At 46.1% G+C, this 27,033-nt stretch overlaps 1 protein-coding gene across 14 annotated transcripts in view; it reads right to left on the bottom strand.

Moving 5' to 3' along the window:
• Positions 1-6,760: 6,760 nt before the first annotated feature.
• The window catches only part of LOC6900056 (band 7 protein AGAP004871), a 49,750-nt gene continuing 29,477 nt past the window's right edge, over positions 6,761-27,033 (bottom strand). For 8 of the 14 annotated variants that reach the window (XM_033382767.1, XM_033382759.1, XM_033382761.1 and 5 more), the window contains 7 exons: positions 20,181-20,290; positions 19,851-19,923; positions 19,376-19,458; positions 11,491-11,694; positions 10,156-10,211; positions 8,458-8,638; positions 6,761-8,385 (listed from right to left, as the gene is read on the bottom strand). In XM_033382767.1, the coding sequence (XP_033238658.1) occupies positions 7,990-8,385; positions 8,458-8,638; positions 10,156-10,211; positions 11,491-11,694; positions 19,376-19,458; positions 19,851-19,923; positions 20,181-20,290 (1,103 nt within the window). In that variant the 3' untranslated portion in view covers positions 6,761-7,989. Of the gene's footprint in view, positions 8,386-8,457; positions 8,639-10,155; positions 10,212-11,490; positions 11,695-19,375; positions 19,459-19,850; positions 19,924-20,180; positions 20,291-21,194; positions 21,231-23,638; positions 24,689-27,033 lie in introns of those variants that run through there. The other 6 variants (XM_033382757.1, XM_033382764.1, XM_033382758.1 and 3 more) reach the window with 3 other exon arrangements.

Genomic DNA, 27,033 nt, shown 5'->3' with positions numbered 1-27,033 from the left:
CTGAAGAATTTAGTTGATGTAAAATGATGATAGAAATGTGTCCGTTAAGTCGGTTTGGTGTGTAATGCATAATAATAAAAATACAATTAACAATGATAATAAATAATAAAATGGAAAAATATGTAATAACTAAAAGAGCTTGCTGGTTTTTTTTATTTAGAAATGGCGGAGTTGTCGGGATTTTAAATAAATACACAATCCAATACAAAATAATGTTAAAATTAAACGATTTGGTATATTCTCGGGTCTACGAGAATCCGTGGTACTAGCGAAGAAGAAATAGCGAAGAGAACGACAGGAAAATATCCATTAAATCAAGGATGTTCCTCCGATCAAAAGAATGCCCAGATCGGACCACAAACAACGGAGAAAAAAATGTATATATGACTGGAGGAAATATCCTTGATCCTTGGTCCTTCATAATCACTTCATCAAAGCAAGGATTTTCTTCCGATCACAGAGAGCCGTCGCACGCCAGGATTGGCCTACACATAACGGAGAAAAAACTTTTTGCTGTTGTCAGTTGTTTTACAACAACAAAGTGGCCGAAAACGAGCAAATTTCAGACCGTGGTAACAGGCGAACAGAAAGCAGCAGAAGGCAACTTTAGCAAATTACAATTTGTGTTGCATACTTTTGGGGCGCACAAAACGAAATCAAATTTGTCATTTTCGGCCATTTTACGTCGGGAGTATTTGGCCATATCTCAGCTACTTATGGGCCGATCGAGGCGTGGCATGTCATTTCGTGACCGGGAGAGTCCTGCCAACCGATTGGCACCAGAAAAAAGGACATCCACTCCATCACGATTTTCGCCAAAAATCATGATGGTTACATCATCCAATTTGCCAAAAATCGGCCTCATTTTCGTGGTCGAGATTTTGGTGCCAATCGACAGGCTGGATCCCCACGATCCTGGGAGACTAGGTCCTTCGCCGATCTGGCCCCGTTTAGCTGAGATATAGCTTACCGAAGGTTTGGATTTGCACACCATGCAAATACTGGTTTTCTTCTGTAAGCTATATCTCTGTTAAGCGGCAGCCGATCGAGGCGTGGCATGTCATTTCGTGACCGGGAGAGTCCTGCCAACCGATTGGCACCAGAAATGAGGACATCCATTCCATCATCCAATTTGCCAAAAATCGGCCTCATTTTCGTGGTCGAGATTTTGGTGCCAATCGACAGGCTGGATCCCCACGATCCTGGGAGACTAGGTCCTTCGCCGATCTGGCCCCGTTTAGCTGAGATATAGCTTACCGATGGTTTGGATTTGCACACCATGCAAATACTGGTTTTCTTCTGTAAGCTATATCTCTGTTAAGCGGCAGCCGATCGAGGCGTGGCATGTCATTTCGTGACCGGGAGAGTCCTGCCAACCGATTGGCACCAGAAATGAGGACATCCATTCCATCACGATTTTCGCCAAAAATCATGATGGTTACATCATCCAATTTGCCAAAAATCGGCCACATTTTCGAGGTCGAGATTTTGGTGCCAATCGACAGGCTGGATCCCCACGATCCTGGGAGACTAGGTCCTTCGCCGATCTGGCCCCGTTTAGTTGAGATATAGCTTACCGAAGATTTGGATTTGCACACCATGCAAATACTGGTTTTCTTCTGTAAGCTATATCTCAGCTATACGGCAGCCGATCGAGGCGTGGCATGTCATTTCGTGATGCGGAGAGTCCTGCCAACCGATTGGCACCAGAAAAGAGGACATCCACTCCTTCACGATTTTCGCCAAAAATCATGATGGTTACATCATCCAATTTGCCAAAAATCGGCCTCATTTTCGTGGTCGAGATTTTGGTACCAATCGACAGGCTGGATCCCCACGATCCTGGGAGACTAGGTCCTTCGCCGATCTGGCCCCGTTTAGCTGAGATATAGCTTACCGAAGATTTGGATTTGCACACCATGCAAATACTGGTTTTCTTCTGTAAGCTATATTTCAGCTATACGGCAGCCGATCGAGGCGTGGCATGTCATTTCGTGACCGGGAGAGTCCTGCCAACCGATTGGCCCCAGAAATGAGGACATCCATTCCATCACGATTTTCGCCAAAAATCATGATGGTTATATCATCCAATTTGCCAAAAATCGGCCTCATTTTCGTGGTCGAGATTTTGGTGCCAATCGACAGGCTGGATCCCCACGATCCTGGGAGACTAGGTCCTTCGCCGATCTGGCCCCGTTTAGCTGAGATATAGCTTACCGAAGGTTTGGATTTGCACACCATGCAAATACTGGTTTTCTTCTGTAAGCTATATTTCAGCTATACGGCAGCCGATCGAGGCGTGGCATGTCATTTCGTGACCGGGAGAGTCCTGCCAACCGATTGGCCCCAGAAATGAGGACATCCATTCCATCACGATTTTCGCCAAAAATCATGATGGTTACATCATCCAATTTGCCAAAAATCGGCCTCATTTTCGTGGTCGAGATTTTGGTGCCAATCGACAGGCTGGATCCCCACGATCCTGGGAGACTAGGTCCTTCGCCGATCTGGCCCCGTTTAGCTGAGATATAGCTTACCGAAGGTTTGGATTTGCACACCATGCAAATACTGGTTTTCTTCTGTAAGCTATATCTCTGTTAAGCGGCAGCCGATCGAGGCGTGGCATGTCATTTCGTGACCGGGAGAGTCCTGCCAACCGATTGGCACCAGAAATGAGGACATCCATTCCATCATCCAATTTGCCAAAAATCGGCCTCATTTTCGTGGTCGAGATTTTGGTGCCAATCGACAGGCTGGATCCCCACGATCCTGGGAGACTAGGTCCTTCGCCGATCTGGCCCCGTTTAGCTGAGATATAGCTTACCGATGGTTTGGATTTGCACACCATGCAAATACTGGTTTTCTTCTGTAAGCTATATCTCTGTTAAGCGGCAGCCGATCGAGGCGTGGCATGTCATTTCGTGACCGGGAGAGTCCTGCCAACCGATTGGCACCAGAAATGAGGACATCCATTCCATCACGATTTTCGCCAAAAATCATGATGGTTACATCATCCAATTTGCCAAAAATCGGCCACATTTTCGAGGTCGAGATTTTGGTGCCAATCGACAGGCTGGATCCCCACGATCCTGGGAGACTAGGTCCTTCGCCGATCTGGCCCCGTTTAGTTGAGATATAGCTTACCGAAGATTTGGATTTGCACACCATGCAAATACTGGTTTTCTTCTGTAAGCTATATCTCAGCTATACGGCAGCCGATCGAGGCGTGGCATGTCATTTCGTGATGCGGAGAGTCCTGCCAACCGATTGGCACCAGAAAAGAGGACATCCACTCCTTCACGATTTTCGCCAAAAATCATGATGGTTACATCATCCAATTTGCCAAAAATCGGCCTCATTTTCGTGGTCGAGATTTTGGTACCAATCGACAGGCTGGATCCCCACGATCCTGGGAGACTAGGTCCTTCGCCGATCTGGCCCTATTTAGCTGAGATATAGCTTACCGAAGATTTGGATTTGCACACCATGCAAATACTGGTTTTCTTCTGTAAGCTATATCTCTGTTAAGCGGCAGCCGATCGAGGCGTGGCATGTCATTTCGTGACCGGGAGAGTCCTGCCAACCGATTGGCACCAGAAATGAGGACATCCACTCCTTCACGATTTTCGCAAAAAATCATGATGGTTACATCATCCAATTTGCCAAAATTCGGCCTCATTTTCGTGGTCGAGATTTTGGTACCAATCGACAGGCTGGAACCCCATGATTCTGGGAGACAAGGTCCTTCGCCGATCTGGCCCTATTTAGCTGAGATATAGCTTACCGAAGATTTGGATTTGCACACCATGCAAATACTGGTTTTCTTCTGTAAGCTATATTTCAGCTATACGGCAGCCGATCGAGGCGTGGCATGTCATTTCGTGACCGGGAGAGTCCTGCCAACCGATTGGCCCCAGAAATGAGGACATCCATTCCATCACGATTTTCGCCAAAAATCATGATGGTTACATCATCCAATTTGCCAAAAATCGGCCTCATTTTCGTGGTCGAGATTTTGGTGCCAATCGACAGGCTGGATCCCCACGATCCTGGGAGACTAGGTCCTTCGCCGATCTGGCCCTATTTAGCTGAGATATAGCTTACCGAAGATTTGGATTTGCACACCATGCAAATACTGGTTTTCTTCTGTAAGCTATATTTCAGCTATACGGCAGCCGATCGAGGCGTGGCATGTCATTTCGTGACCGGGAGAGTCCTGCCAACCGATTGGCCCCAGAAATGAGGACATCCATTCCATCACGATTTTCGCCAAAAATCATGATGGTTATATCATCCAATTTGCCAAAAATCGGCCTCATTTTCGTGGTCGAGATTTTGGTGCCAATCGACAGGCTGGATCCCCACGATCCTGGGAGACTAGGTCCTTCGCCGATCTGGCCCCGTTTAGCTGAGATATAGCTTACCGAAGGTTTGGATTTGCACACCATGCAAATACTGGTTTTCTTCTGTAAGCTATATTTCAGCTATACGGCAGCCGATCGAGGCGTGGCATGTCATTTCGTGACCGGGAGAGTCCTGCCAACCGATTGGCCCCAGAAATGAGGACATCCATTCCATCACGATTTTCGCCAAAAATCATGATGGTTACATCATCCAATTTGCCAAAAATCGGCCTCATTTTCGTGGTCGAGATTTTGGTGCCAATCGACAGGCTGGATCCCCACGATCCTGGGAGACTAGGTCCTTCGCCGATCTGGCCCTATTTAGCTGAGATATAGCTTACCGAAGATTTGGATTTACACACCATGCAAATACTGGTTTTCTTCTGTAAGCTATATCTCTGTTAAGCGGCAGCCGATCGAGGCGTGGCATGTCATTTCGTGACCGGGAGAGTCCTGCCAACCGATTGGCACCAGAAATGAGGACATCCACTCCTTCACGATTTTCGCAAAAAATCATGATGGTTACATCATCCAATTTGCCAAAATTCGGCCTCATTTTCGTGGTCGAGATTTTGGTGCCAATCGACAGGCTGGATCCCCACGATCCTGGGAGACTAGGTCCTTCGCCGATCTGGCCCCGTTTAGCTGAGATATAGCTTACCGAAGATTTGGATTTGCACACCATGCAAATACTGGTTTTCTTCTGTAAGCTATATCTCAGCTATACGGCAGCCGATCGAGGCGTGGCATGTCATTTCGTGATGCGGAGAGTCCTGCCAACCGATTGGCACCAGAAAAGAGGACATCCACTCCTTCACGATTTTCGCCAAAAATCATGATGGTTACATCATCCAATTTGCCAAAATTCGGCCTCATTTTCGTGGTCGAGATTTTGGTGCCAATCGACAGGCTGGATCCCCACGATCCTGGGAGACTAGGTCCTTCGCCGATCTGGCCCTATTTAGCTGAGATATAGCTTACCGAAGATTTGGATTTGCACACCATGCAAATACTGGTTTTCTTCTGTAATTTGCCAAAAATCGGCCTCATTTTCGTGGTCGAGATTTTGGTGCCAATCGACAGGCTGGATCCCCACGATCCTGGGAGACTAGGTCCTTCGCCGATCTGGCCCTATTTAGCTGAGATATAGCTTACCGAAGATTTGGATTTGCACACCATGCAAATACTGGTTTTCTTCTGTAAGCTATATCTCTGTTAAGCGGCAGCCGATCGAGGCGTGGCATGTCATTTCGTGACCGGGAGAGTCCTGCCAACCGATTGGCACCAGAAATGAGGACATCCATTCCATCACGATTTTCGCCAAAAATCATGATGGTTACATCATCCAATTTGCCAAAAATCGGCCTCATTTTCGTGGTCGAGATTTTGGTGCCAATCGACAGGCTGGATCCCCACGATCCTGGGAGACTAGGTCCTTCGCCGATCTGGCCCTATTTAGCTGAGATATAGCTTACCGAAGATTTGGATTTGCACACCATGCAAATACTGGTTTTCTTCTGTAATTTGCCAAAAATCGGCCTCATTTTCGTGGTCGAGATTTTGGTGCCAATCGACAAGCTGGATCCCCACGATCCTGGGAGACTAGGTCCTTCGCCGATCTGGCCCTATTTAGCTGAGATATAGCTTACCGAAGATTTGGATTTGCACACCATGCAAATACTGGTTTTCTTCTGTAAGCTATATCTCTGTTAAGCGGCAGCCGATCGAGGCGTGGCATGTCATTTCGTGACCGGGAGAGTCCTGCCAACCGATTGGCACCAGAAATGAGGACATCCATTCCATCACGATTTTCGCCAAAAATCATGATGGTTACATCATCCAATTTGCCAAAAATCGGCCTCATTTTCGTGGTCGAGATTTTGGTACCAATCGACAGGCTGGAACCCCATGATTCTGGGAGACAAGGTCCTTCGCCGATCTGGCCCTATTTAGCTGAGATATAGCTTACCGAAGGTTTGGATTTGCACACCATGCAAATACTGGGTTTTTCTGCAAGCTATATCTCAGCTATACGGCAGCCGATCGAGGCGTGGCATGTCATTTCGTGATGCGGAGAGTCCTGCCAACCGATTGGCACCAGAAAAAAGGACATCCATTTAGTGTGCAAAGGTTTAACAGAGGTGTGTGGTTATAAGGAGAAAACATCATACAGGATTTTGGGGTTTTTTGCTTTTTTGGATACCAAAAAAGTTGAAATTTTTTATTGTACGGTTTCTTTGTTTATTATTATATGTATAGTTGTATATATTATCATGAAATCGTTCCGTTTAAAAATTGTTCAAAGGCAAAATTGTACATAATATGTACGTAAGACATGTGCCATAAATTTATTGTTATATTAGGTGTTCGTTTTGTTTCATTAATAAGAATAGTAATGAGTCGATAATAATGCAAATATAATATGCACCACCTTTACTTTCTTAAATGTGTGTACCTCTACCACTTCGTTTGGGATCTTTTATTTGTTTTGGGGATGTTTTTCAGAATAAAATGTCTATTTTTGTGCGATACAATATAGTATTTCAATATTCAACTACTAATATGTATTTAGTACTCGTATGTATTTATGGAGTATGAATTAGCTATTTAGCAACGATATTTGACTGTCCAATATGTAGAGTTAGTTCCGTTCCCTATGTATGTATAATGGGTGAACAGTTTGGGTGTATTGTTTATTGTATGTACAATAAATTCGTATTACTTTTATTTATTGTGTTGTCGATCGTCTCTCCATAATGGATACCACATCTGACCTATGCTCGATTCATGCCGAATCAGATCCGGCATCCGAAATGGACATCAAATCGTATACCTTTCGGTGGGGCTAATCCCAAATGCATTTAGGATTATCCCAGGCCTCCATTCCTTTCGCACACACGAGAATTATCACGTTGTGTACTTTCCAAATACAAGTATTCAAGTATTACGATTGGTTATTGGAATAATTTTAAATATTTAATAGATGCCAGCCAGCGGTCACTTAAAGCTGGCAAATATTGAAAGGGCCTGCCTCGGCCAGACACTCCTTGCTGTGAAAATACAAAACCAAACCAACCATTTCTAACTATCCGGAAATTTGTTGCAGCAAATTCTCCGTATTCTCAGAACTGGTTGGTTTTAGAATTTTCACGAGAGACGGCGACAGGTCCACTACATCCTAGACGATCGTTAGGGCTATGACCCAACGTTAGAATACTACTATTAATCTAATCTAATGAAATACCCAGCTCAGGGAATAACTTTTTGCCCATTCTGAGGATAGCCTTAAACAATTAAAATATATGAATAATCTACTTCAAAAAAATTGGATTCCCCCAAGACCAGTGTCCTTCGCTGGTGTTACATGGTCGGGGGGAGATCTGCGTATCCCTGCTGCTAGCACAGCTGGTACTTCTTGTGGTACTTGTTGTTGCATTTGCTGCTGCTTGATGTTGCAACTACATCTGCTGTTCGTGGGGGCTGCTGCTGCTGTTGGTACAGCCCCTAAACGCACTTATGGGTCTTACAAACTAGGTTTCGATTCCATGGGGACCCATGTATATCCACTGTACATTTTGCAGTGGTCTTACATGGCCGAGGATATCTGCTGCTGCTCCTGCTGCTGTTGATACGCCTGAGGCTGCATTTGCTGCTGCTGTATTGGCTGCTGCTGCAGCTGCTGCGGGGGTTGTTGCTGCTGCGGCGGCTGTTGCTGTTGCTGCTGCTGCATCTGCTGATCCTGAGACTGCTGTTGGTACTGCTGCTGCTGCGGTGGCTGCTGCTGGTATGGCGGCTGCTGCTGGTACTGCTGCACCTGAGGCGGCAGTTGCAGGGGAGGCGGCGTATAGCCGAGGGCATCCCTGGCATTGGCCGCTTTCCGCTGGGTGGAGGCTTCATTGGTCTTCAGGAAATACGTTATCAAATCGATGGGCAGGGGGAACACAATCGTCGAGTTCTTTTCCGCGGATATGGTGTTGAGTGTCTGTCAAGGGAAAGAACAACGGATGGAGTCGGTCTCTGCACTGGCGAGTGGGGAGATATGTCAGTGACTTACCTGCAGATACCGGAGTTGAAGGGCGGCCGGCGAATCGCCAATCACCTCTGATGCCTCACGCAGGGCCCGTGATGCCTTCTGCTCGCCCTCGGCGGCAATGACTTTGGCGCGTGCCTCACGGGCAGCCTCAGCCTCGGCGGCCATGGCACGTTGCAGTTGCACGGGTAGACGCACGTCCTTGCTGTTTTGTTCGAGTCGAGAAAGGAAACAAGATTAGCAGACAAGCTCCAAGAATGCCGAAATAGCTAAGTGAGCACAATTTATATCTAGTATAATGCCAGCAAGCTTGTCTAATGACACATTTTCAGCTACAGCCAACAGTCCTGCCAGAAGATGCCATCAAATTTATATTAAAAATCTTGAATATTGGCCGAGATACGCCTCTTTATTTGGTTATTAATGACTGCTTGATTGGCGCTCCCATAAATCGATTGATCTAACGCATAACCACATATCCCATTTCACTCACATTTTATTAGCCATTTGGGAAAGTTATAGGCCAGCAGCTGATCTAATGTCACAACACATTTGGCCCGATGCCCAAGAGGGTACATATAATAATGAAAAATTTACCAACTGTCATAAAATAAAACCATTTTCGTAGAAACAACAACGAAGTTTGGTCTTGGGGGGAGGACGGGGACAGCAAGGTGGAAGCCGCAACATGGCCACACAACAACAGCAACCGTCAACGCGTCAAGTTGTTGCAGCTGTTTTAACATGGCCAACACCAGGACATGGCATTGTTGCTGCTGTTACTGCTGCTGCTGCTATATTGTTGTTCGGGCCATGTACGAGACATTTGACGGGCCCCACACTTGTCACGCTTGCCGCCACGAAACTGAAGCTGACAAAGTAGCCACTTGGCCCCCGCGCGGCAAATAATAAATTGCCACAACAGGGCATCTGTGACAGCAGACAAAGGGCAGCCAGGCAGGCCTCCCCACTCCCACTCCCACACCCACACTCTATGCTCCTCCATCATTACTGCGATAAAGGACCAGAAAAAGTGCCTGGAAAATGGGAGTGTTGTGGCCTTGCCGAGGCTATGACAATGCTAATGGAACCGAAACTGGAATAAGGCAGTGCCTGGATACCTTAAAAGCAGAGTGGAATTTGGAATTCCCGGGCGAGTCCAGGAACTTTGATTGGTAAGCAGAAAAAGGTAGAGCCTGAGGTGAAAATGTGATAGCTTTGCACCGCACATATAATCCCTTTGGACGTCTTTGTAGGATGTACTTTTTGAACAATTAAATATGTAAAATGATTGCATAAATGCCTTTAAATTGTATTTTCAAAGAGTAATCGACAGGCGTCTACAAAAAGACGACCCCAAAATGGTATTTATTTTTTTGAAAGCACCTTAAATGCTTGAGCTATGGACATATCACATATCCTGTGGCTATAGGCTAGTGGAATGGAACCAGAACAAACACGGCAGAGAGTCTTCCACTTGTGGGACATACACAACGAATCCCTTGTAGGAGAAAGGCGCTGCTCCTGAGCCAACTCTTATCATGGAATATCATCAAAATATACCTGCATGTGACAACAAATCCCCTTAGAGTATGAAAACATTCGGCTTTGGCCGAATGTGGCAAACGTTTATAAAACTTTATTTATATTTTCCAAGCTTGACATAGAAATAGAAACCTTTTCAGGCTGCTCGGTGGGGCAGAAGAGAGCTGTGCTACTTACATTTCAACACGTTCAACTTTGATGCCCCAGGCATCGGTGGCTTCGTCGAGTTGAACCTGTTTATGATTGGACCAGGACGGTGGACCAGGTAGTTGGTTGGGTGGTGGGTGGTTGGTTGCAGGTTGGTTGTTGGTTGTTGGTGGTGGCAGTGGTGGATGAGCCGTGTGAGAAATAGCAGTAAAAATACATTAGTTTTTGTTTACACGCGTTTTTCAGGTCGTTAACAGTTTCGTTTCGTTTTAGTTTTAGTTTTAGTTTGCTTTTATTTTCACCCCCTAGCCGCCTAGACGCCTCATAACATTTTTCAGGCACATTGTTTGTGGGTCGTTGCAGCAGCAGCAGCAGCAGCAGCAGCAGCAGCGGCAGCAGCAGCACATCCTTGAAATGGAAAATGGAAAAAGCTGAAAATGCAGCAGCACTTGGCAGCAGCCAAACGGAGTGAAAGGAGTCGGCAGGGTTTGAGGGTTGAGGGCCCAACTTGGCATTTTGCACATGTTCGACGTGGCAACGGCAACAGCAACGGCAACGGCTGCTCCTCGAGATGTTGCCTGATTTTGAACTATTTTTCATATGGAATGGAAAATAAATAAATAAAGAGAGAGAAACCCCCATGCCCGGGCATGCCATGGAATTTGGGTTAAGTTGGCATCTGTGCTCGCTGGCTGGCGGCTAAGATATGCGGATCCCCTGCAGCTCTCCTTGTTCCCTGTTCGCTGTTCCCTGTTCCGCGTACGCTGCCTCACTTTTCAATTTTCAGCTATGAAAAAGCGCTTTAGAGCCAGATTATTTCATGCCAGGCACGAAAACCGAAAGACACAGAGAGGGAGCCGAGAGAAGGATAGACGTGGCATGGCCTTTGGCATATGATGAATTTTGCAATTAATATTTCGCTGGGAAGGAAGGAAAACTTTAACTTTTATATCTCCCCGGGATGCTGCAGAATAATTAGGATCCAGCGGGTGGAATGTCATCTGTCAGGAATCACTGCACTGCGAGTGCAGCTGCCTGTCTGTCCTTCCGTCCTTCTGTCCTTCTGTCCATCCGTCCTTCTGCCTTTCTGACTGTATTTATCCTGCTCGGATTTCCCTGTTTGTTTGTTTGTTTGTTTGTTTGTGCGGAGGCCACTAAGTAAATTAGAGGAAGGCTGCTGCTGCTGCTACTGCTGTTGCTGCTGTTGCTGCTACTACTTCTACTGCTGCTACTGCTGCTCGTTCGAGGGTCTGTTGAGGAGGAGAGTCTGGTTCTGGTGGTTATGGTGTGATGGACGCGTGCACTGCACTCCAGGCCAAACTGTGGATTGTGAAGACTGTGTGCCGACTGTGGGTTTGAACTCACCTGCATTGTGCCGGAAATCGTCATACGCTCGCTGAGTATCTCATGCAAATGCCGAGTTCCCATTGTGTTTCGTAGAGTAGTCTGTGCCAGTAGTCTGGTCGAATGGTGAGCATTCTCCACGTTCGCTATAGAGACCGTTGCATTTGATACGCGATAGTAAACCACTGCATCCACCGAAACCGTAACGCTATCCTTTGTGAGAACCTACAAGATGCAGTGGGGGACAAGTTGGGGGACATTTGCTTTTTCTCTATTGTTCCTTCTTTTGTTGTACTTGTACTTGTAGTTATTTTTATTATTTGCTTGTTATTGTTGTTGCCAACATATACATAAAGATACGTGTTGTATCTTTGCATATACATACATATACAGATACGAGTACGAGTAGGACTACGAGTAGCTTTGAGAAGAGATTCGTATATACACAAACGCACACATGTGGCTAAGCTATGGTGAAAAGTATCTGTATCTGGTATCTCTGGTATCTGGTATCTTGTATCTGGTATCTGGTTACTGTATCTGTGCGGGGCCAGTAGTATCTGATGTGCAGATGTGCACTTCTTGGCCCGAGAGTGGTATAATGTGCGAATGCACTTGACTTGAACGTCTGTCTGCTTGGGCCGCTTTTCTCTAATAGAACTAAGTGCAAGGAGTGCAAAACTTTTGCCATTTGGACCAGGACAATGCCAAAAGAGACACACACACATAAACACACACAAAAGCGTGGCAGGGGGTGGGGCGGGAATCAGGGAGGTTGGTGGGTCTTCCATTTTGATTATTGCATCTATGTGACAGTGCATCCGTGTATTTTTGCATTTGCATTTGCATTTGCATCTGTATCTGTATCTACAGCTTTGTGCGCAAAGTCTTTTCGCATCGTTTTGCATTCAGCGAACTTTATCCACCAGATAGAAGTCGTGCCCCAGACTTATCCTAGCAGTTTGCAATTTGCGATATGCGATATGCGATGTGCGATATGCGGTATAGCGGAGACGTGGAACAAACTCAAGAGCTTTGAGGTTACAGTGTATAAGTTAAGTTATTGTACAGATGTATATGTGCCTGCCGTACAGTGGGGCACATATTATGCATGTGTGTGGAGGAGAAGGCGCAAATCATAAGCCGAAAAGAAGTAAAACTCAACTCAAAAGCGAATCGAACTCAAACATCGAAAGGAAGGTCTTAAATTGTTTGCAGAAAATGTCTTACATTCCATCAGGGCTGTGGGGGGGTAGTAGGGTGGGTCGTGGTGAAGGGGTGGTGGGTGGCTGGGTGACTAGGTTTATGTACACTTCCGGATGTCTGGAGGGTTACACCATCCACACGGTAAGGCAATGTTTACTCGCCCTGTCCTCCCATTGTGTCAGCTTCGGTCCATGAAGCCCAAATCGAATTTCAACATTTCTTTTTTGTGTTACTTTTGCCTGCGCCACAGGCATCTTGCCCCTCCCGTCTCATAAGTTGGCTAAACTTATGCCAAAACTATTTACACACTCACACACTCAGATATATAGTGTGTATATGTACGAGCAGTATCCATACACTGGGAAAAAGTTTCCCTCCACTGACAAAGCGTTTGACGTTTTACGACCTGCCCAAACATTGTTCGGCGTAGTCTAGACCGCTTTTTACGGCTCCACAAAGCCCGTAGCTGTGGTGTCAATGTTGTTTAGTGTCATCGTTTGTGCTCGAGCAGCTACGAGGGTAGTTCTGCTCTGGCTTTGCTCCTCAAACTTTTGGCATAGCAAATTTCCAGCATTTTGCCCATAAAAATCAAGTGAAATGTGAGCAGCAGCAATAGAAGTTGAAGACTTGTTGGGCAACAGTGCGAATGCTTGATGTGAGCAGCATGGCTTAACGCTTAATGCAGATTGCTGTGCGTATCAGGGATGGGAATCGAGCAGGGCGAGAAGTTTTTGAGGAGAATACGAATAACTTCAAAAGAGCAGCAGAAATATAAGTGATAATGCCCAGATAGCACGGCGTATACGTGTTGTGATCTGAATCCTGGGGTAATAATTACAAAAAAGTCAACATTAAATTGAACTTCCACTGCAGGAGCTTAAACAGCTGCGAACAGTGCACTGTTCTTCATTCTTTGAACTAGAAGCTACTAAGCTGATTCAATTTCCGAAAATATAAGCCTCTGCAAAGTAGAATAGAATTTTGTGACACCACTGCGTATGCTTATGAATAGAAGAAGTCAAACTCCGGGGCTTAAAGCTGATTGAACCACCTATGCATTGTTTTATTGAGCCACACGTACGACTAGCGTTCCTCTATCAATATTCTATGAGAAATATCCTTTGCTGGTCGCCTATTTCCCTTGGATTTCTTCATTAGGCTTAAGGAAAATGCACCTTAAATCTGACAAAACAAATCATCGACAAATTCAATCTTCCCATTGTATTGTGCATAGCAATTCTATTGAACGGCACCTCGCTCTGCATACCTGCACATAATCATGGACAATCCACTCCATTATGAACGCACACGAACACGAACATGAACACCAACACCAACACGAACACCAAACAGGAACGAATAAGCAAAGCCTCTGCCTTCTATGCACAAACTCTAAATCAATTTGGCTAGAACAATGCAATGGCTTATTATTTCAAACAATAGTCAGTGGATGGTTGGCTGTTTGGGGGGTTGGCTTTGTGATTAGAGTGTGTGGGGTTGTGTGTGTGTGTGTGTGTGTGTGTGTGTGAGTGGGTGTGAGTGGGTGTTTGGGTGAGTGGGATAAGGCGCTTATTCAATGCACTTTAAAGTCTGTACCGAGAAATTGAATTGTGTTTGTGTATGTGGGTGTGGGTGTGGGTGTGCATGGCCAGAGGGTGAGCAAGAAAAAACAACATAGGAATTCATGGTAAAATCATAGAAATGAGAGCAGAAATAGAAGTAGAGAGAGATAGAGACATGATATAGTATATAGAGAAAGAGGTAGAGTTAGATGAAATGAAAATTCCATAAACGATGGAACGTTTTTATACACTGTAACGCCTGAACTAATGAGTTTTCAATAAACATAATTAAGTTATTTATTACAATTTGCACAGTTTCTTGTCTGCTTTTTGACTGGTTTTTTCTTTTTGCACATGAAATCAACTGAAAATATCTTTGATTCCTGTTTAGAGTATACCTTTTGTTGAGTATTTGATTACCTTCTACCGATGCACGGACTACGACAGAGATTCAGAGAGTGAGAGTTAGAGAGAGAGAGAGAGGTAGAGGTAGAGGTAGAGACAGAGACAGCGACAGTGGGGGGCAGAGCCTTTCGCTTCTTCTAACTATTTCTTAGTCTAGGGACAACTACAGATGCTGTTTCTAGATGATGCTGGGGGGCTCTAGACTCTATTCTGTGGTACATTCACGATTCTAACGCGTTGGCGGGGCATCTACGGCGGCGGATCTAATTCGGTTCTGTCTCTTGATTCTGCTCTCCAGTCAGGAGGAGCCTTCATGCGGAGCTGCTTACGGGCATTTCATTTTTTTTTTTTTTTCCATTTCACAACAGCCTAAACCACGCAAAACACACATAGATGAACTCGACATGGGTTGCTTGCTTGCTCGATAGTTTGCCCCTCTTTTTGTTCAGATGTGCCTATACATATATATATGTGGATATACCATCGCTCAGCAGATATATTCAGATATATATAGGTATACTCTGTTTCTGTATTTTTTTTTTTTTTCATTTTTGGTTCTTTGGTTCTGTACTCGTTTTTTTGGGGTGCGCGTCCTCTTTCGCTTTCGCTTGGGCTCAAACAAATCAAATTGTAACGATTTAATTAGTTAGTTGTACAATACATTACAATTACTGTTGTTGTTCTTTTTATCGGGTGGGGGTGGGGGGTGGGGTTTGTGGTGGGTCAAAACTAAAAGCTGTTCATGTGTTTCCATGTCTGTGAGCGTGTTAATGTTGATGTTGATGTTGATGTTAATGTGAGTGTTAACTAAACTGAAGACCATGTGAACATGTCTTTGTGTGTTTTGTGAGTGTTTCGTTTTGTTCTTTAATTGAATGGTGGTTTATTCTGTGGTTTCTTGGTCGTACTTTTAAACAGTTTTAACAGTTTAAGTTAAGGCCAGCATTAATTGGGACTTTGTTCTGTTTTTGGGTCTGTACTTGTTTATTTTTGGTTTTTGTTAGACAGTTAGAAAGCTTTTTAGAATAGACATTTATGAAAATATATATTTAGCATGCTCTCAAAAATATTCCAACACTTAACCGAACACGGGCGTGGGTTAGGGTGGGGGTTGGAGTGGAGTGGGGGCGTATCAAATAAGTGCATTTTGTTTGATATATTGTTCTGTTCTGTTCTGTTTTTTTGGTTTTTTGGTTGTTCTGAGGGATTGTTGGCTCTGTTCCGGTTTTAAATATGGAAAAACAATCTGTTTTGCTACCAACAAAACTTACACATAGCTCAAAAACAAAATCAGTATATATGTATATATATATATATATAGAAATAGAGGTAGAGGTAGAGACAGGTATATATAGAGTTATATATAAAGAGAGATAGAGAGAGAGGGAGAGAGTGGGGGGTACGCAGAGAGGCATATGTATTTTAGATAGAGAAATAGAGAGAGAGAGATCAGTTTTGTGGCTGCTTAGTGGCAGGAGAGTGAGCAAGACAGACATTTAGATAGACAGAGAGAGAGATACACATAGATAGATAGATAGATTGATAGATAGATAGTTTGATAGGTGGGTGGATTGCTGGGGGTGGGTGGGCTGGTTGTGCAAATTAACGTTTAATTTTGTGGAGTACTCTTTGGTTTTTGTTCTGGGTTTAGCAAGACCTAAAGATATGGTTTGTGTATCTGCATCTGTATCTGCTCTATGCGTGTGCGTGTTTGTGTTTGTGTGTGCGTGTTTGAAGTGACACTCTGTGAGTGTGTGTGTGAGTGCTGCACCCTGTGTTCAGTGAACAAACATTTGACATTCATTTCTTCATCAACTTTTCGTTGCACAAGCCGAGAGTGAGATAGATTGACAGACAGTTTGACAGATACATAGAAAGATAGATAGATGGATAGAGCGAGAGAGAGAGAGAGAGAGAGAGAGAGAGAGTGTGTGTGTGTGTAGTTTTCTGTGTTGGAGAGAGATAGAGCCAATGCCTTCTTTAGAGTTTTTCGAACCCCGCCCCCGCCCCGCCAATTCGTTTTGCATTTTGCATATGTATGTATATGTGTGCTGCTCCGCTGAACACAGAGAGTGACAGAGAGAGAGAGATAGAGAGATTTAGAGAATTTTCAGTTGCTATGCATTCCGGCGATTTGATTTTCTGGTTTTTTGCTTTTTGGATTTTGGTTAGACATTGATTTAGCCATATTTTTTGTTGGTTGTTGGGTTTTTTCATTTCTAATTGCAAAAAACAATCAGAGCTTTAACAGAGCTATGCAAATTGTAATAACTTGAAGGTAATGGTTCAAAAGACATCAAAAACTAAATACATTTACGGATTACCATACGATTCAAATGAGGATTCCAAAGAAAAAATCATCGAATGGACAAATAAAATCGTTATGAAATGACACTTTAAAGGAGGATTTTGGTTGAGTGTTTTACGGGTTGTATGAGTGTTTCGAGTGGTTTGAGTGTGTGTGTGTGTGTGTCTGTGTGTTGATGGATTTTCCAGTTTTTTTTGGGGGGTTGTGGGTGGATGCGTAAGTATACCATCGAGGGCATTGCCGCAGTGGCCTTCATGCGAACAGAAACTGAAACTGGAACTCAAATCGCAAAACCGAGGAACAAGCAGACAAGAGAATCCTGTCCGGAATCGCAAATATGCATAAAGAACGGAAAAATAAAAAAAACTAAAGAAATAAGGGAATAAAAAATGAAGGCGAAACTGCAATGTAATATTTGACTTTAGTGGTTGTGTGTGTGACTGTGTGCGTGTGTGTGTGGGAGTTTGCTCCGCGTGACGTCAGCAAGAGATGTTGAAATCCAACCAGTAGTTACCACTATAACGTACATCGCAGCATCGCAGCATCGCGGCATTTACTCGTATCTTAAATTCAGTTGCCATTTCGCTGAATACTGCTCCTCTTTTGTTAATATTTCATATTGGGTTCGGTCTTCCACTTTATACAACAATGAAATATGTACAGGTAGAAAAATGAAAAATGGATGGGCTGGCTGTGTGGGGGGGGGCTTGGTTTTTGGGTGGCGGGATGGTTCAGTGGTCTGCGATAAAAGATCAAATAAGTGAAGCTAAAGGGAGCCTTTCGCTGGCCGCAAAAATTCCCAAAAATAAATGGAGCGAGCCGCGTATCTTGATGGGGCCTTTGTGTGAGGATGTGGTTGTATGGGTAGTGTATCTGTGGGGTGTAAGTGGTGCTGGTGTGGTGGTAGGTGGTGGGTGGTAGGTGGTGGGTGGTGGTGGTCATGTGGTTGAGTGCACCGTTACCATGGCAATAATAATAAAAATCTGCAACATTGTACAACTTCAATACGACAACAAGTAAGGGGTACCATACAAAAGTATTTAAAATATATATGTATATATATATATATGCTATATAGGATATACAAGGATACAGCAAAGACTACCAACAACAACAACAAGAACAACAACAACGAGAGTCGAGAGAGAGAGAGAGAGCAATTGCTTGAGTTGTGTGTGTGTGAGTGTGTGAACTGGTGCTGCGGGTGTTCTGGTGTGCCCCCAATGCAGTGGTCCATTAGAACCGCTTGCCCGGACGGACACACCCCCGGCCACAAAAATGAACCCAATTCTAAGCAAAAGAAAGTGGATAGCAAAGAAAAAGTTAAATAAAGTATTCGAAAGATGAGCGGGGAATAAGATATAGATATAGCTATAGATATAGATGTTGTGGGGAAACGCATTTGCTTCTGTTGTTGATGGGGCTGTTGTTTGGGGGTTTTTTTTGTGTGGATAGAATAGTTTCTTTTTGGCTGGGGATAGATACATTAATAGATACAGATAAAGATAGACATAGATATAGATGTAGAGAGAGATACGTATACATAGAGAGGAAGACACATACACACAGGGAGAGAGAGAGAGAGAGAGACTGCAGCAGGCAGAACAGTTACACAGTTACGCAGAAGGAAGAAAACGAAAAAAAGGAAAACAAAAGCCAAAATGGATGAAAACCCAAAAAAAGTAAACGCCGTGACATGCGACGACAACAACAACAACAACAACAATGAGTACAACAACCAGAAAGAGAGGGAAAGAAGAACGTCAAAATTAAAAGGGGAAAAAAAGTCAAAGAAAGACGGAAAGAAAGACACAGTCACAGACGGAGAAAACAACGTTGCGTATGCGTAATTCACGCTCCAGTTGCGTGTACTGTTTGCGTGTACATGTGTGTGGATCTATCTCTGTGTGTGTGTGAGTGTGTGCTGTGTTGTGCTGTCAGCAGAATCCACACAACAATTCGGATTCCGACCATGTTCCGTCGTGCGGATCCCTCCAACATATTCAGGTCTTTGTCTGCAAGTCCTGTCTGTGTCCTCTGTGTGTCCTGTATCTGTGTGTCTGGTGTGTGTGTGTGTGGGTGTCGAGAGTCTTTTTCTTTGCAGGAAAAGCCAAAACGAAAAATTTTGCTGTTAACAAAAGTGTTTGCTGGAATAACTTGTGGCTAAAGCTAAAAGTTTAATTGGTTTCTGCTTTACTTGGCATCGTTTTAGCTTGTCATGTGTGTATGTGTGTGTGTGTGTGTGTGGTTATGTGTGTTCGGGGCGTGTTTTTAGGGGTGGGGGGGTATTTAAAATAAATAAAATTTGCATCGTTATTGCTTGGACAACACAAGAACAACGACAACAACATCAACATCAAAGAGAGCAGCGGTGGCTGCTAAATGGCTGCTGCTGCATCTGCCAAACCGGCAGGCCAGGACTTACCTCCTGTGGGGGCACATCGTAGGTGCGGGTACGCAGATCCACACGGGCGTACGAGTCGATGCAGGGCAGGATGAAGAAGATACCTGCAATTGTGGCCAAGATGCATTATACGCTCGTTACGGGGCACACGGCAGGGGGCGTGTGATGATGGAGGAAAAGTTATTAGTCGGGGGGGGAGGGGGAGTGGGCACGGGTGTAACGGGAAACTTTGCATAATCTCTTCCTGCCGTCCACCCACACGGAATGGGAGCAGAATCTGCAACAGAGCAGAGCTGTCACGGCAAGAGTCACCCCAGAGTCGCGCTAATTTGGAGCAAGTGCAGCAATTAACACAAATTCGTCGGCACTAAAAATTTGCATAGCATCGTTACCCGGTTACCCCCTTACCCACTCACCTGACTGCCTTCCTGCCGCCCACGTGCCCCCTTGCCCTCTTGCCTTTTGCCTTTTGCCACCTGCAACGTGGTGTACTCACCTGGGCCTTTGGCACCACCTTGCATGAGACGGCCCAAACGGAAGATAACCGCTCGCTCGTACTCCTGCACCACCTGAAAAATGCAAAATGCAAAATGCCAAATGTATGTGTGTATGTGTGTGTGTGTGTGTGTGGCACGTAAGTGAGAAATACACAAATGCAAATGGGAATGGGAATGGAAAATGTCAGAGTATTTGGAGAAGGTCGCAGAGTGAGCAAGAACTAAATATAGAAATTTACAGATCTAAATCTGAATCGGGATTGGCATGCCATTTGGGGGTGGGGGGGGACCTGTGGCCTGGGTACTGGGACCTGGGACCTGGTACTTACCTTGAAACATACGAAGAGACTGAAGGGCAGAGTCAGTATCACTAATGCCACGGATAGAAAGATGAGAAGTTTGCCGCATGTTGAGGCCTTGTCGCTGATTTCCTCGTCCGCTGCGAGAGAACGTGGCAAGAAAACGAAAGAAATTACACTTATATACGGGATACACACAGATGGGGCGGCAAGATGGAATCAAGTGCTCAAAGCAAATGGCTGCAAATTAAGGCTTAAGTTACAAATTCGTTCACAATTTTTCATTCGTTTCGTTTTTCGTTTCGTTTCGTTTTTCTTTGTTTGCTGTTGCTGTTGCTGTTTGCATGAATAATGCGCCGAGCGTTTGGGCTGTGGGGCACAACAAAAATGTTTTTAAAAAAGAGACAAGCGTCCGCGGGGCGCATACAAAAATCGCAGACTGAATGTCGGAAAAAATAGAGAGTGGGGAGGGGGGGAAAACGATTCGATTTTCGGCTGACTTAAAGTTGAGGCCGAACAAAATAGTAGTTTGTGTCCAGATGTGAGATGTGATGTGGCAACAAGTCGCCCATTCTGCTTATTGATACTTGAGACGCGCCCCCAGAGGGGCACTCGCCTCCTCGTAAAAGTCAAAAATGTTGTACGCTCGAGGCGCTTGGAAAAATATCTATAGCATACTTAGGTGGGCGCCCCTTAAGACCAGGAGGATACCCCGCGATAGAGGGAAAAAACATTGAAAACATTGAAGCACAAACAAACAAGGAGTATACGGAGTATTATTATAAATATTATATAATAAAATGAAATACATTTTCTATCAAATAGTAGTCATAGATAGTTTAGTTATAGATAGAATAGTAGTAGTTATAGAAGTTGGAACAATTGCTGTGTGTGTATTGTATGTATGTGTGGTTGGTTGTTGGTTCTTGGTTGTTGATTCGTGTTTGGGAATGTGGGAATCTTTTTTGTTGTTTTTCTGATCGTTTCTTTTTGGGTTTTTGCTTGGGGACTTGGTTCTTGTTCTGTCCAAATTGTGCGACTTACAATAGAGAAATCCGTGGGAATGTTTTGCTTGTGTATCTGCAAGAATACGATAAATCGAATAACAAGAGTAATTAATCGGGAGTTGGTTGGCTGGATCGCAGCTCCTCAGCTCCGAGCTCCAATTCGAGTGGGATTGCTGTCGCTGGGAGCTGGTTCTTGGTTGGTTGATTGATTGGTTGATTGGTTGGTGGTTCTTGGTGGTTCTTGGTGTCGCTCCCCTTCAGTGTCGAGAGTGTTCTGTGATCCTGCGATCTACATAGCCATAGGTTACAGACATGCCAGCGGTACGGTACATGCAGCGGTGGGGTTTGGATGGGGCATGCACAAAGAACGCAACTCAAAAACTCAAACTACAACCGAAGGCAAATCATAAATTATTCATGCCACACATTTAAATGGTATTTACTCGCTGCCACTGCTGCCACTACTACCACTACTGCCACTGCAGTGGTGGTGGGGCATGCCTCTCAATACTGAATTCTGAATGCTGCTGCTGCTGCTGCTGTTTCTGGTCTCTGTGTCTGTCTTCTGTCTTCTGGTTTGTGCTGCAACGCTGCCAGCTGCTGGCAATTAGCGGCACAGTTTGCATTTCAGTTTCAATTACAGTTCATTGAAAAGTTGCCACAATGCCAACACCCAGCCACGACGACTACGACGACGTCAGCAAAGTGTTTTTAACGAGCTCTCCCCCCCACACACACACACACATACACATGCATACACACACGAACACACACAGACACAAAACATGAAAAGCGACACTGGTAAAAGGAAAAACTTTGAGCCAGAACCTGGCTAAGCCAACAAGCTGGCAAACACCCTCTTAGCCACAGCAGAACTTTTATATTGAAATTGATTTCGAAATAATTGCGATGGAACGATGTGCCTGCGGAGGAGGAGCTGCCATTCTGGATTTGTGTGCCGCAGGAGCCTTGAGGCGCCATGTCGACCACGGGGACCTAATAGATTTATAGCTAAATTGCTTCTATTAAAAGAGAGATGGAGCTTAAGATGGTGATGGTGATGGAGGAGGAGAAGGAGAAGGAGAAGGAAGCCAGCCACTCAGTGAGGCTGAAGATAGCTAGGATTCTTCCTTCTGCTGGCTGCTGCAATTAGGTGAATGGAATGGCTATGGAAGTGGAATTAATTATTTCACCTGATGCCTGGGCCCGGCTCTGACCTGATTCCTGGGGATTGAATCAACCATTAATAATTGACGGGAGTTGTTTTCCCCCCAGCAGTTGTTACGTGCAGTATTTGCTTGCCATTTTCCTGAGGCTGATTTCCTTTATTTAATGAGAATGTTGTTCCTCGGACAGAGCAGAAAGAGTGCTAAATATATACAACATCAACATCAGTGGAGGATGGAGGCTGGAAGCTGAAATCTGGGGGAACAATGTGTGGTCATAATTTTTTAATGACCTGCCAACGGCTGTTGGACAGCTCTCTACCTCTACTCCCCCACTCCTACTCGCACACCCACTCCCACTCCCACTCCCCCTACCACAACTCTCTCTCTTTCTCTCTGTCCATCTCTCCCCGTCTCTCCCTTTCTCCTCGACCCCTTTTCCATCCCCTTCCCGTACAATATCAACGCATACGTCAGCACCAGCCCCTGGCAAAAGCTTTGCTCGGAAAATGGGTCAAACTGCTGCTGTTGCTGGGGAGATGGCATGGCTCTGTGCGTCCTGGTCCTGGTCCTGGATCTGGTTGTAGGACTGCTCCTGCTTATGTTCCTGCTGCTGCTGTACGAGTACTTCTTATATATGTTTAAGTAATTTTTGATTGAATTTTGCATGCGAAATGCGATCTGCGAAAGGGAAAAACGGCAAAACGAACAGACCCTAACGCTTTTTTAAGCTGGGAGATTATTTGTGGCAGCATGGACTCCAGCCTCCTTTGGGCAGGACTAATGAAGAGATTACCAACGTCAGCGTATATATGTATACCCGTATACCCGACCTGCCTGAAGGAAAGCTGCAGATATATACATATGTATACCGATGTGACCTGATGGGCAGCCAAATGCCAGATACACACACAATCACTCGCATTCTCATTGGCATTCTCATTCTCTCATTCGCATTCTCATTTCATCATCTCAGAATTTTGTCAAACAAAAGAGCTGGAAATCAGTTTCGATCATTTTGGGTTGAAATAAAAGGATGTAAAATAGATGTAACATTCACAAGCGATGAGCCTGCAGAGCGATGCAAAGCACAGATTGGAGGCGGCTCTAATGAAATGTTTGGCCATAAAAAATATATATTTTTTTTTTTTGTATAATGAAAATGTGGCCTGGATCGGCGGTGACGCGACGGCCCCTCGGGGGACCGTGCAACAAGTTCAGCCAACGTTCAGTTCAGTTCAGTTCAGCTCTCTAACGGTTTTCAGGCTATGTACAACACCAAGTTCCTATGCGAACTGTGCTCCCAGATGCTCACCTCGTCGCGCCTCGGCCCGGTGGATGGCCTGCTGCTGCTGCGATTGCTGCATCAGAGCATGGTGTCCGACGGGCAGTTGCAACTGCTGCTGCTGCACCTGCAGTTGCTGCTGCTGCTGCTGTTGTTGCTGCTGTTGTTGCTGTTGTTGTTGTTGCTGCTGCTGCTGCGGTGGTGCCTGCTGCTGTTGGTGGTTCTCCCGCTCACGGATCTGGGGCTGCTGCTGCTGAATATTGGACTGCTGCTGCGGCTGCGATGGGTGTTGCATCATCGGGCCCGTGGATGGGGACGAGGCCTGATGGTGGTTGTGCTGCTGGATGTGCTGGTCCCGATCCCTCTGGTCTGTGGGCGGTGGAGCTGCGGCGCCTGGCGGTGCCGGCGGGGCAAAGGTGCTAGTGCTGGCCGTCATCGTCATACGCGGCGGCTGCTGGTGGCGCTGCTGCTGATGATGGTCCCCCCGATGCTCCATGTCCATCATCGAGTCGGGCATCAGTCCACGTTCGCAAAACGACGCCAGTGCGGCGGCTGGTTCGGACTGCTGTGCGTCAATCAGTGCGATTTGTTGCCTCTTCCCTCCTGCTCCTCCTCCAACGGCTCCTGCTGCTCCTACTGCTTCCTCTGGGGTCAGTCTTCCATTTGAATACACTAAATGAGTCTGGTAGTCGCGGCCATTATCATCATCATCAACGCCATCCCGGCGATGCTTTTCCTTTGGAGCAACCACAACTATATGTACACACAGCACACAGGACACTCACTGGCACTGGTACTGGCACTGGTACTTGTACTGGCACTGGCACTGGCACTAACACAGATACATAAATTCACACACCACTGCGAGGAGCTAGTTTCCCTAGCACTTTCTTTCCACTCTCTACTGCTGCTGGGTCCATTTCCCTTCTGCCTTTCCGATCCGCCTCTGCTTCTGCTGCTTTGGTTCTCGGGTCCTGGTTTTGCTGCTGCCGCTGTTGCTGCTGCTTTTCGAAGAGGTGCTGCCGCCTGGGCCTCGCTCAGAATCCAACTGAAAGTGCGCCGCCAGCGAGCATCCTTTTATATACATCGCAGCCAGCAGGAGGCCTGCTCTGGCCAAAGCTCTCCTCACGCAGGAGAGGACGGACCAACCAGGAACTTTCTTATCAAGCGGGTGTCGATGCCCATTACTCTACGTGCGAATCCGAAACGATCAAAGAGCTTTCCTCGGCTGCAGCTCCTCGGCAGTCGGCAGCCAGCCGCCAACAGCCAGCAGCCAGCATCCACTCTCGCAAGGAAACCCCAGATGCAGTTCGTGTCCTCGTGGCTTCCCCTCCAGCTTTCAGCTTTTTCCGCCACTGCTTTTTCCTTCAGCTTGCACTGACCTTGCGCACTGTGCCACACATTGGGTCCTGTCCCGGCAGGAACTTCAGGAACGAAGCTTTCCCGCCGCGTGGGAAAGCTTTTCACGCAGGGGAAATGTGCGAAAGAGCGGGCACTGAGAGAGTTTTAGCTCCTGTGAGAGCAACTGTACTAAATGTACTAAAGTGGAAGACATTCGTGCCGAGGACCCTAACGACTGCCGATAATGTTGGAGCTGCCCTGCTGCCTCACCCCCTCCCGCACAGGAGGTGGAGGCACGTGTGTACAGGTGACAAACCAAATGTATGACACCCTCAGCGAGCAACAGTCGTGCCGTGCCGTGCCACACACAACCCCAACCCCCAAGCCCCAAACCCCACACCGCTTTTTGTAGTCAGACAAGAGACTCTTCCACTTTTGGTGTTTTTTTGTGTTTGCCAACTGGCGTGGAATGATATGAGCCATCTATTCATACACATCCTGGCGTCCTGTGTGTGCATGTGTGTGTGTGTGTGTGTGGCAGGCACGCTTGGATGCGAATTTCTAATGAACTTTCCTTCGGAGCCTGTCGAACTGTCGAGCATTTCAGGTCACCTGCAGCTCCTGAGCTTTGCTTTGAGCTGTCAATTACCATTTATGCTTCATTAGGCAGCCAGGCGAAGGAACAGAGCGCGAGAGAGAGAGAGAGAGACAGGGGGAGGGACAGGGACAGAGAAGTGCCTCTCCGTTCCCCAGAGGGGTAGGCAGGAAAAGTGGCATGGGCATCCGTTGCCCCGTGTTAACTGTCGCACCGCACTGCGTACACTCGGATGAGTGTGTCATTATGTTTGACATTCATTCAGGCCACTCCACAACGGATCGGATCGGATGGATCGGAGCAGAGCGGAGCGGAGCGGAGCGGGCTGGCACTCCACTCTCTTGTGTGTGCCCCTCCAGTTAATTAATCTTTCTGGCAGCTGATTAATGTGCGAATTGATTTGGGTATTGCCATATTCCCGTTAGCATAAGCCTGCCCCAATCCAAGACAAATAGCACCACTCGAAGAGCCCTGTCCGGGGCTCTGCTCGTACTTTATTATGGGGCAATCAGTGCGGTCTGGGATTATGGCCGTGTGCCTGTGTGGCACACGTGCAAACAAATACATTAGGGCCTAGATTGTAATCGCAATCTGGTAAGGGAATACATGCCTCGTACTTAGCGAGTGTGTGTGTGTGCGTGTGTGAGTATCAATCAAAGGTTAAATATGCTATCAGAGAGGGAGACAGTGGGTGGGAGATCTGGAACGTGGCAACGGCTGGCCGAAGAGAGTTCTTTTTGCCGCAGAGCCAAATGACTGAAGTTTAAGTGAGTCCCGCCCCATACGCAATTTTTATAGACAAGCATAAAAACAGAGCGGAGGACACCCTCCCCATCGAAGGACTGACCGGACTCCTCGTCGAGGGCCTAAGCTGTTGTATGGCAAAGACAGAAACAAAACCGCAAAAACCATAAGCACAATTTGTCCTTGCGAAACGGGGCGTAAAGGATTGCTGGCAGAAGTGGGAGTATGTGGAGGAGGGGGAGTGCCAGAGGAAAACGATGACTAGCGAATGATGTCACTGGGAAATTTCGAGTTCCAGTTTCTGTGTGTGTGTCCAGGACTATGAACCGTGAGTACTGCGGCACTGCTGGTATGTGTGTGCGAAATTAGCCAGGCAAATATGTCGCACTTAACTGCAAACGGAAGTGTAGCAGCACGTCCAGAGCGAGGAAGGTGGACCGGAACGGGGGGGGCACAACTGCTCGCACAATGGTCCATGTCCATGCAATTGTCGAGGCCCCCGGCAAGGGGTCAGAGGGGTCAGGCAGAGAGCGAGATATGAGATCCCTGTCTCCCATCTGCCATCTGCCATCTGCCATCTCCCATCCTCTGCAGCTCTTTCCTCTTTCCTGCCTCGCACTCACTCTCAATTGTTGACGTTTGCCCTTTTCCCGGGAGGCTGGGGTGCAGCGGTTTCCCTTTATCTCTTGTGTTTGTGTGTGTGTGTGCGTCGAATTATTGTCATATGTGTATGAGGTCACTGTCC

This window comes from Drosophila pseudoobscura, chromosome X (assembly GCF_009870125.1).
Source record: "Drosophila pseudoobscura strain MV-25-SWS-2005 chromosome X, UCI_Dpse_MV25, whole genome shotgun sequence".
NCBI classification, from domain to species: Eukaryota; Metazoa; Arthropoda; class Insecta; order Diptera; family Drosophilidae; genus Drosophila; species Drosophila pseudoobscura.
Note: the sequence above shows the minus strand (reverse complement) of the source record. Positions and strands in the feature narration are given on the sequence as shown.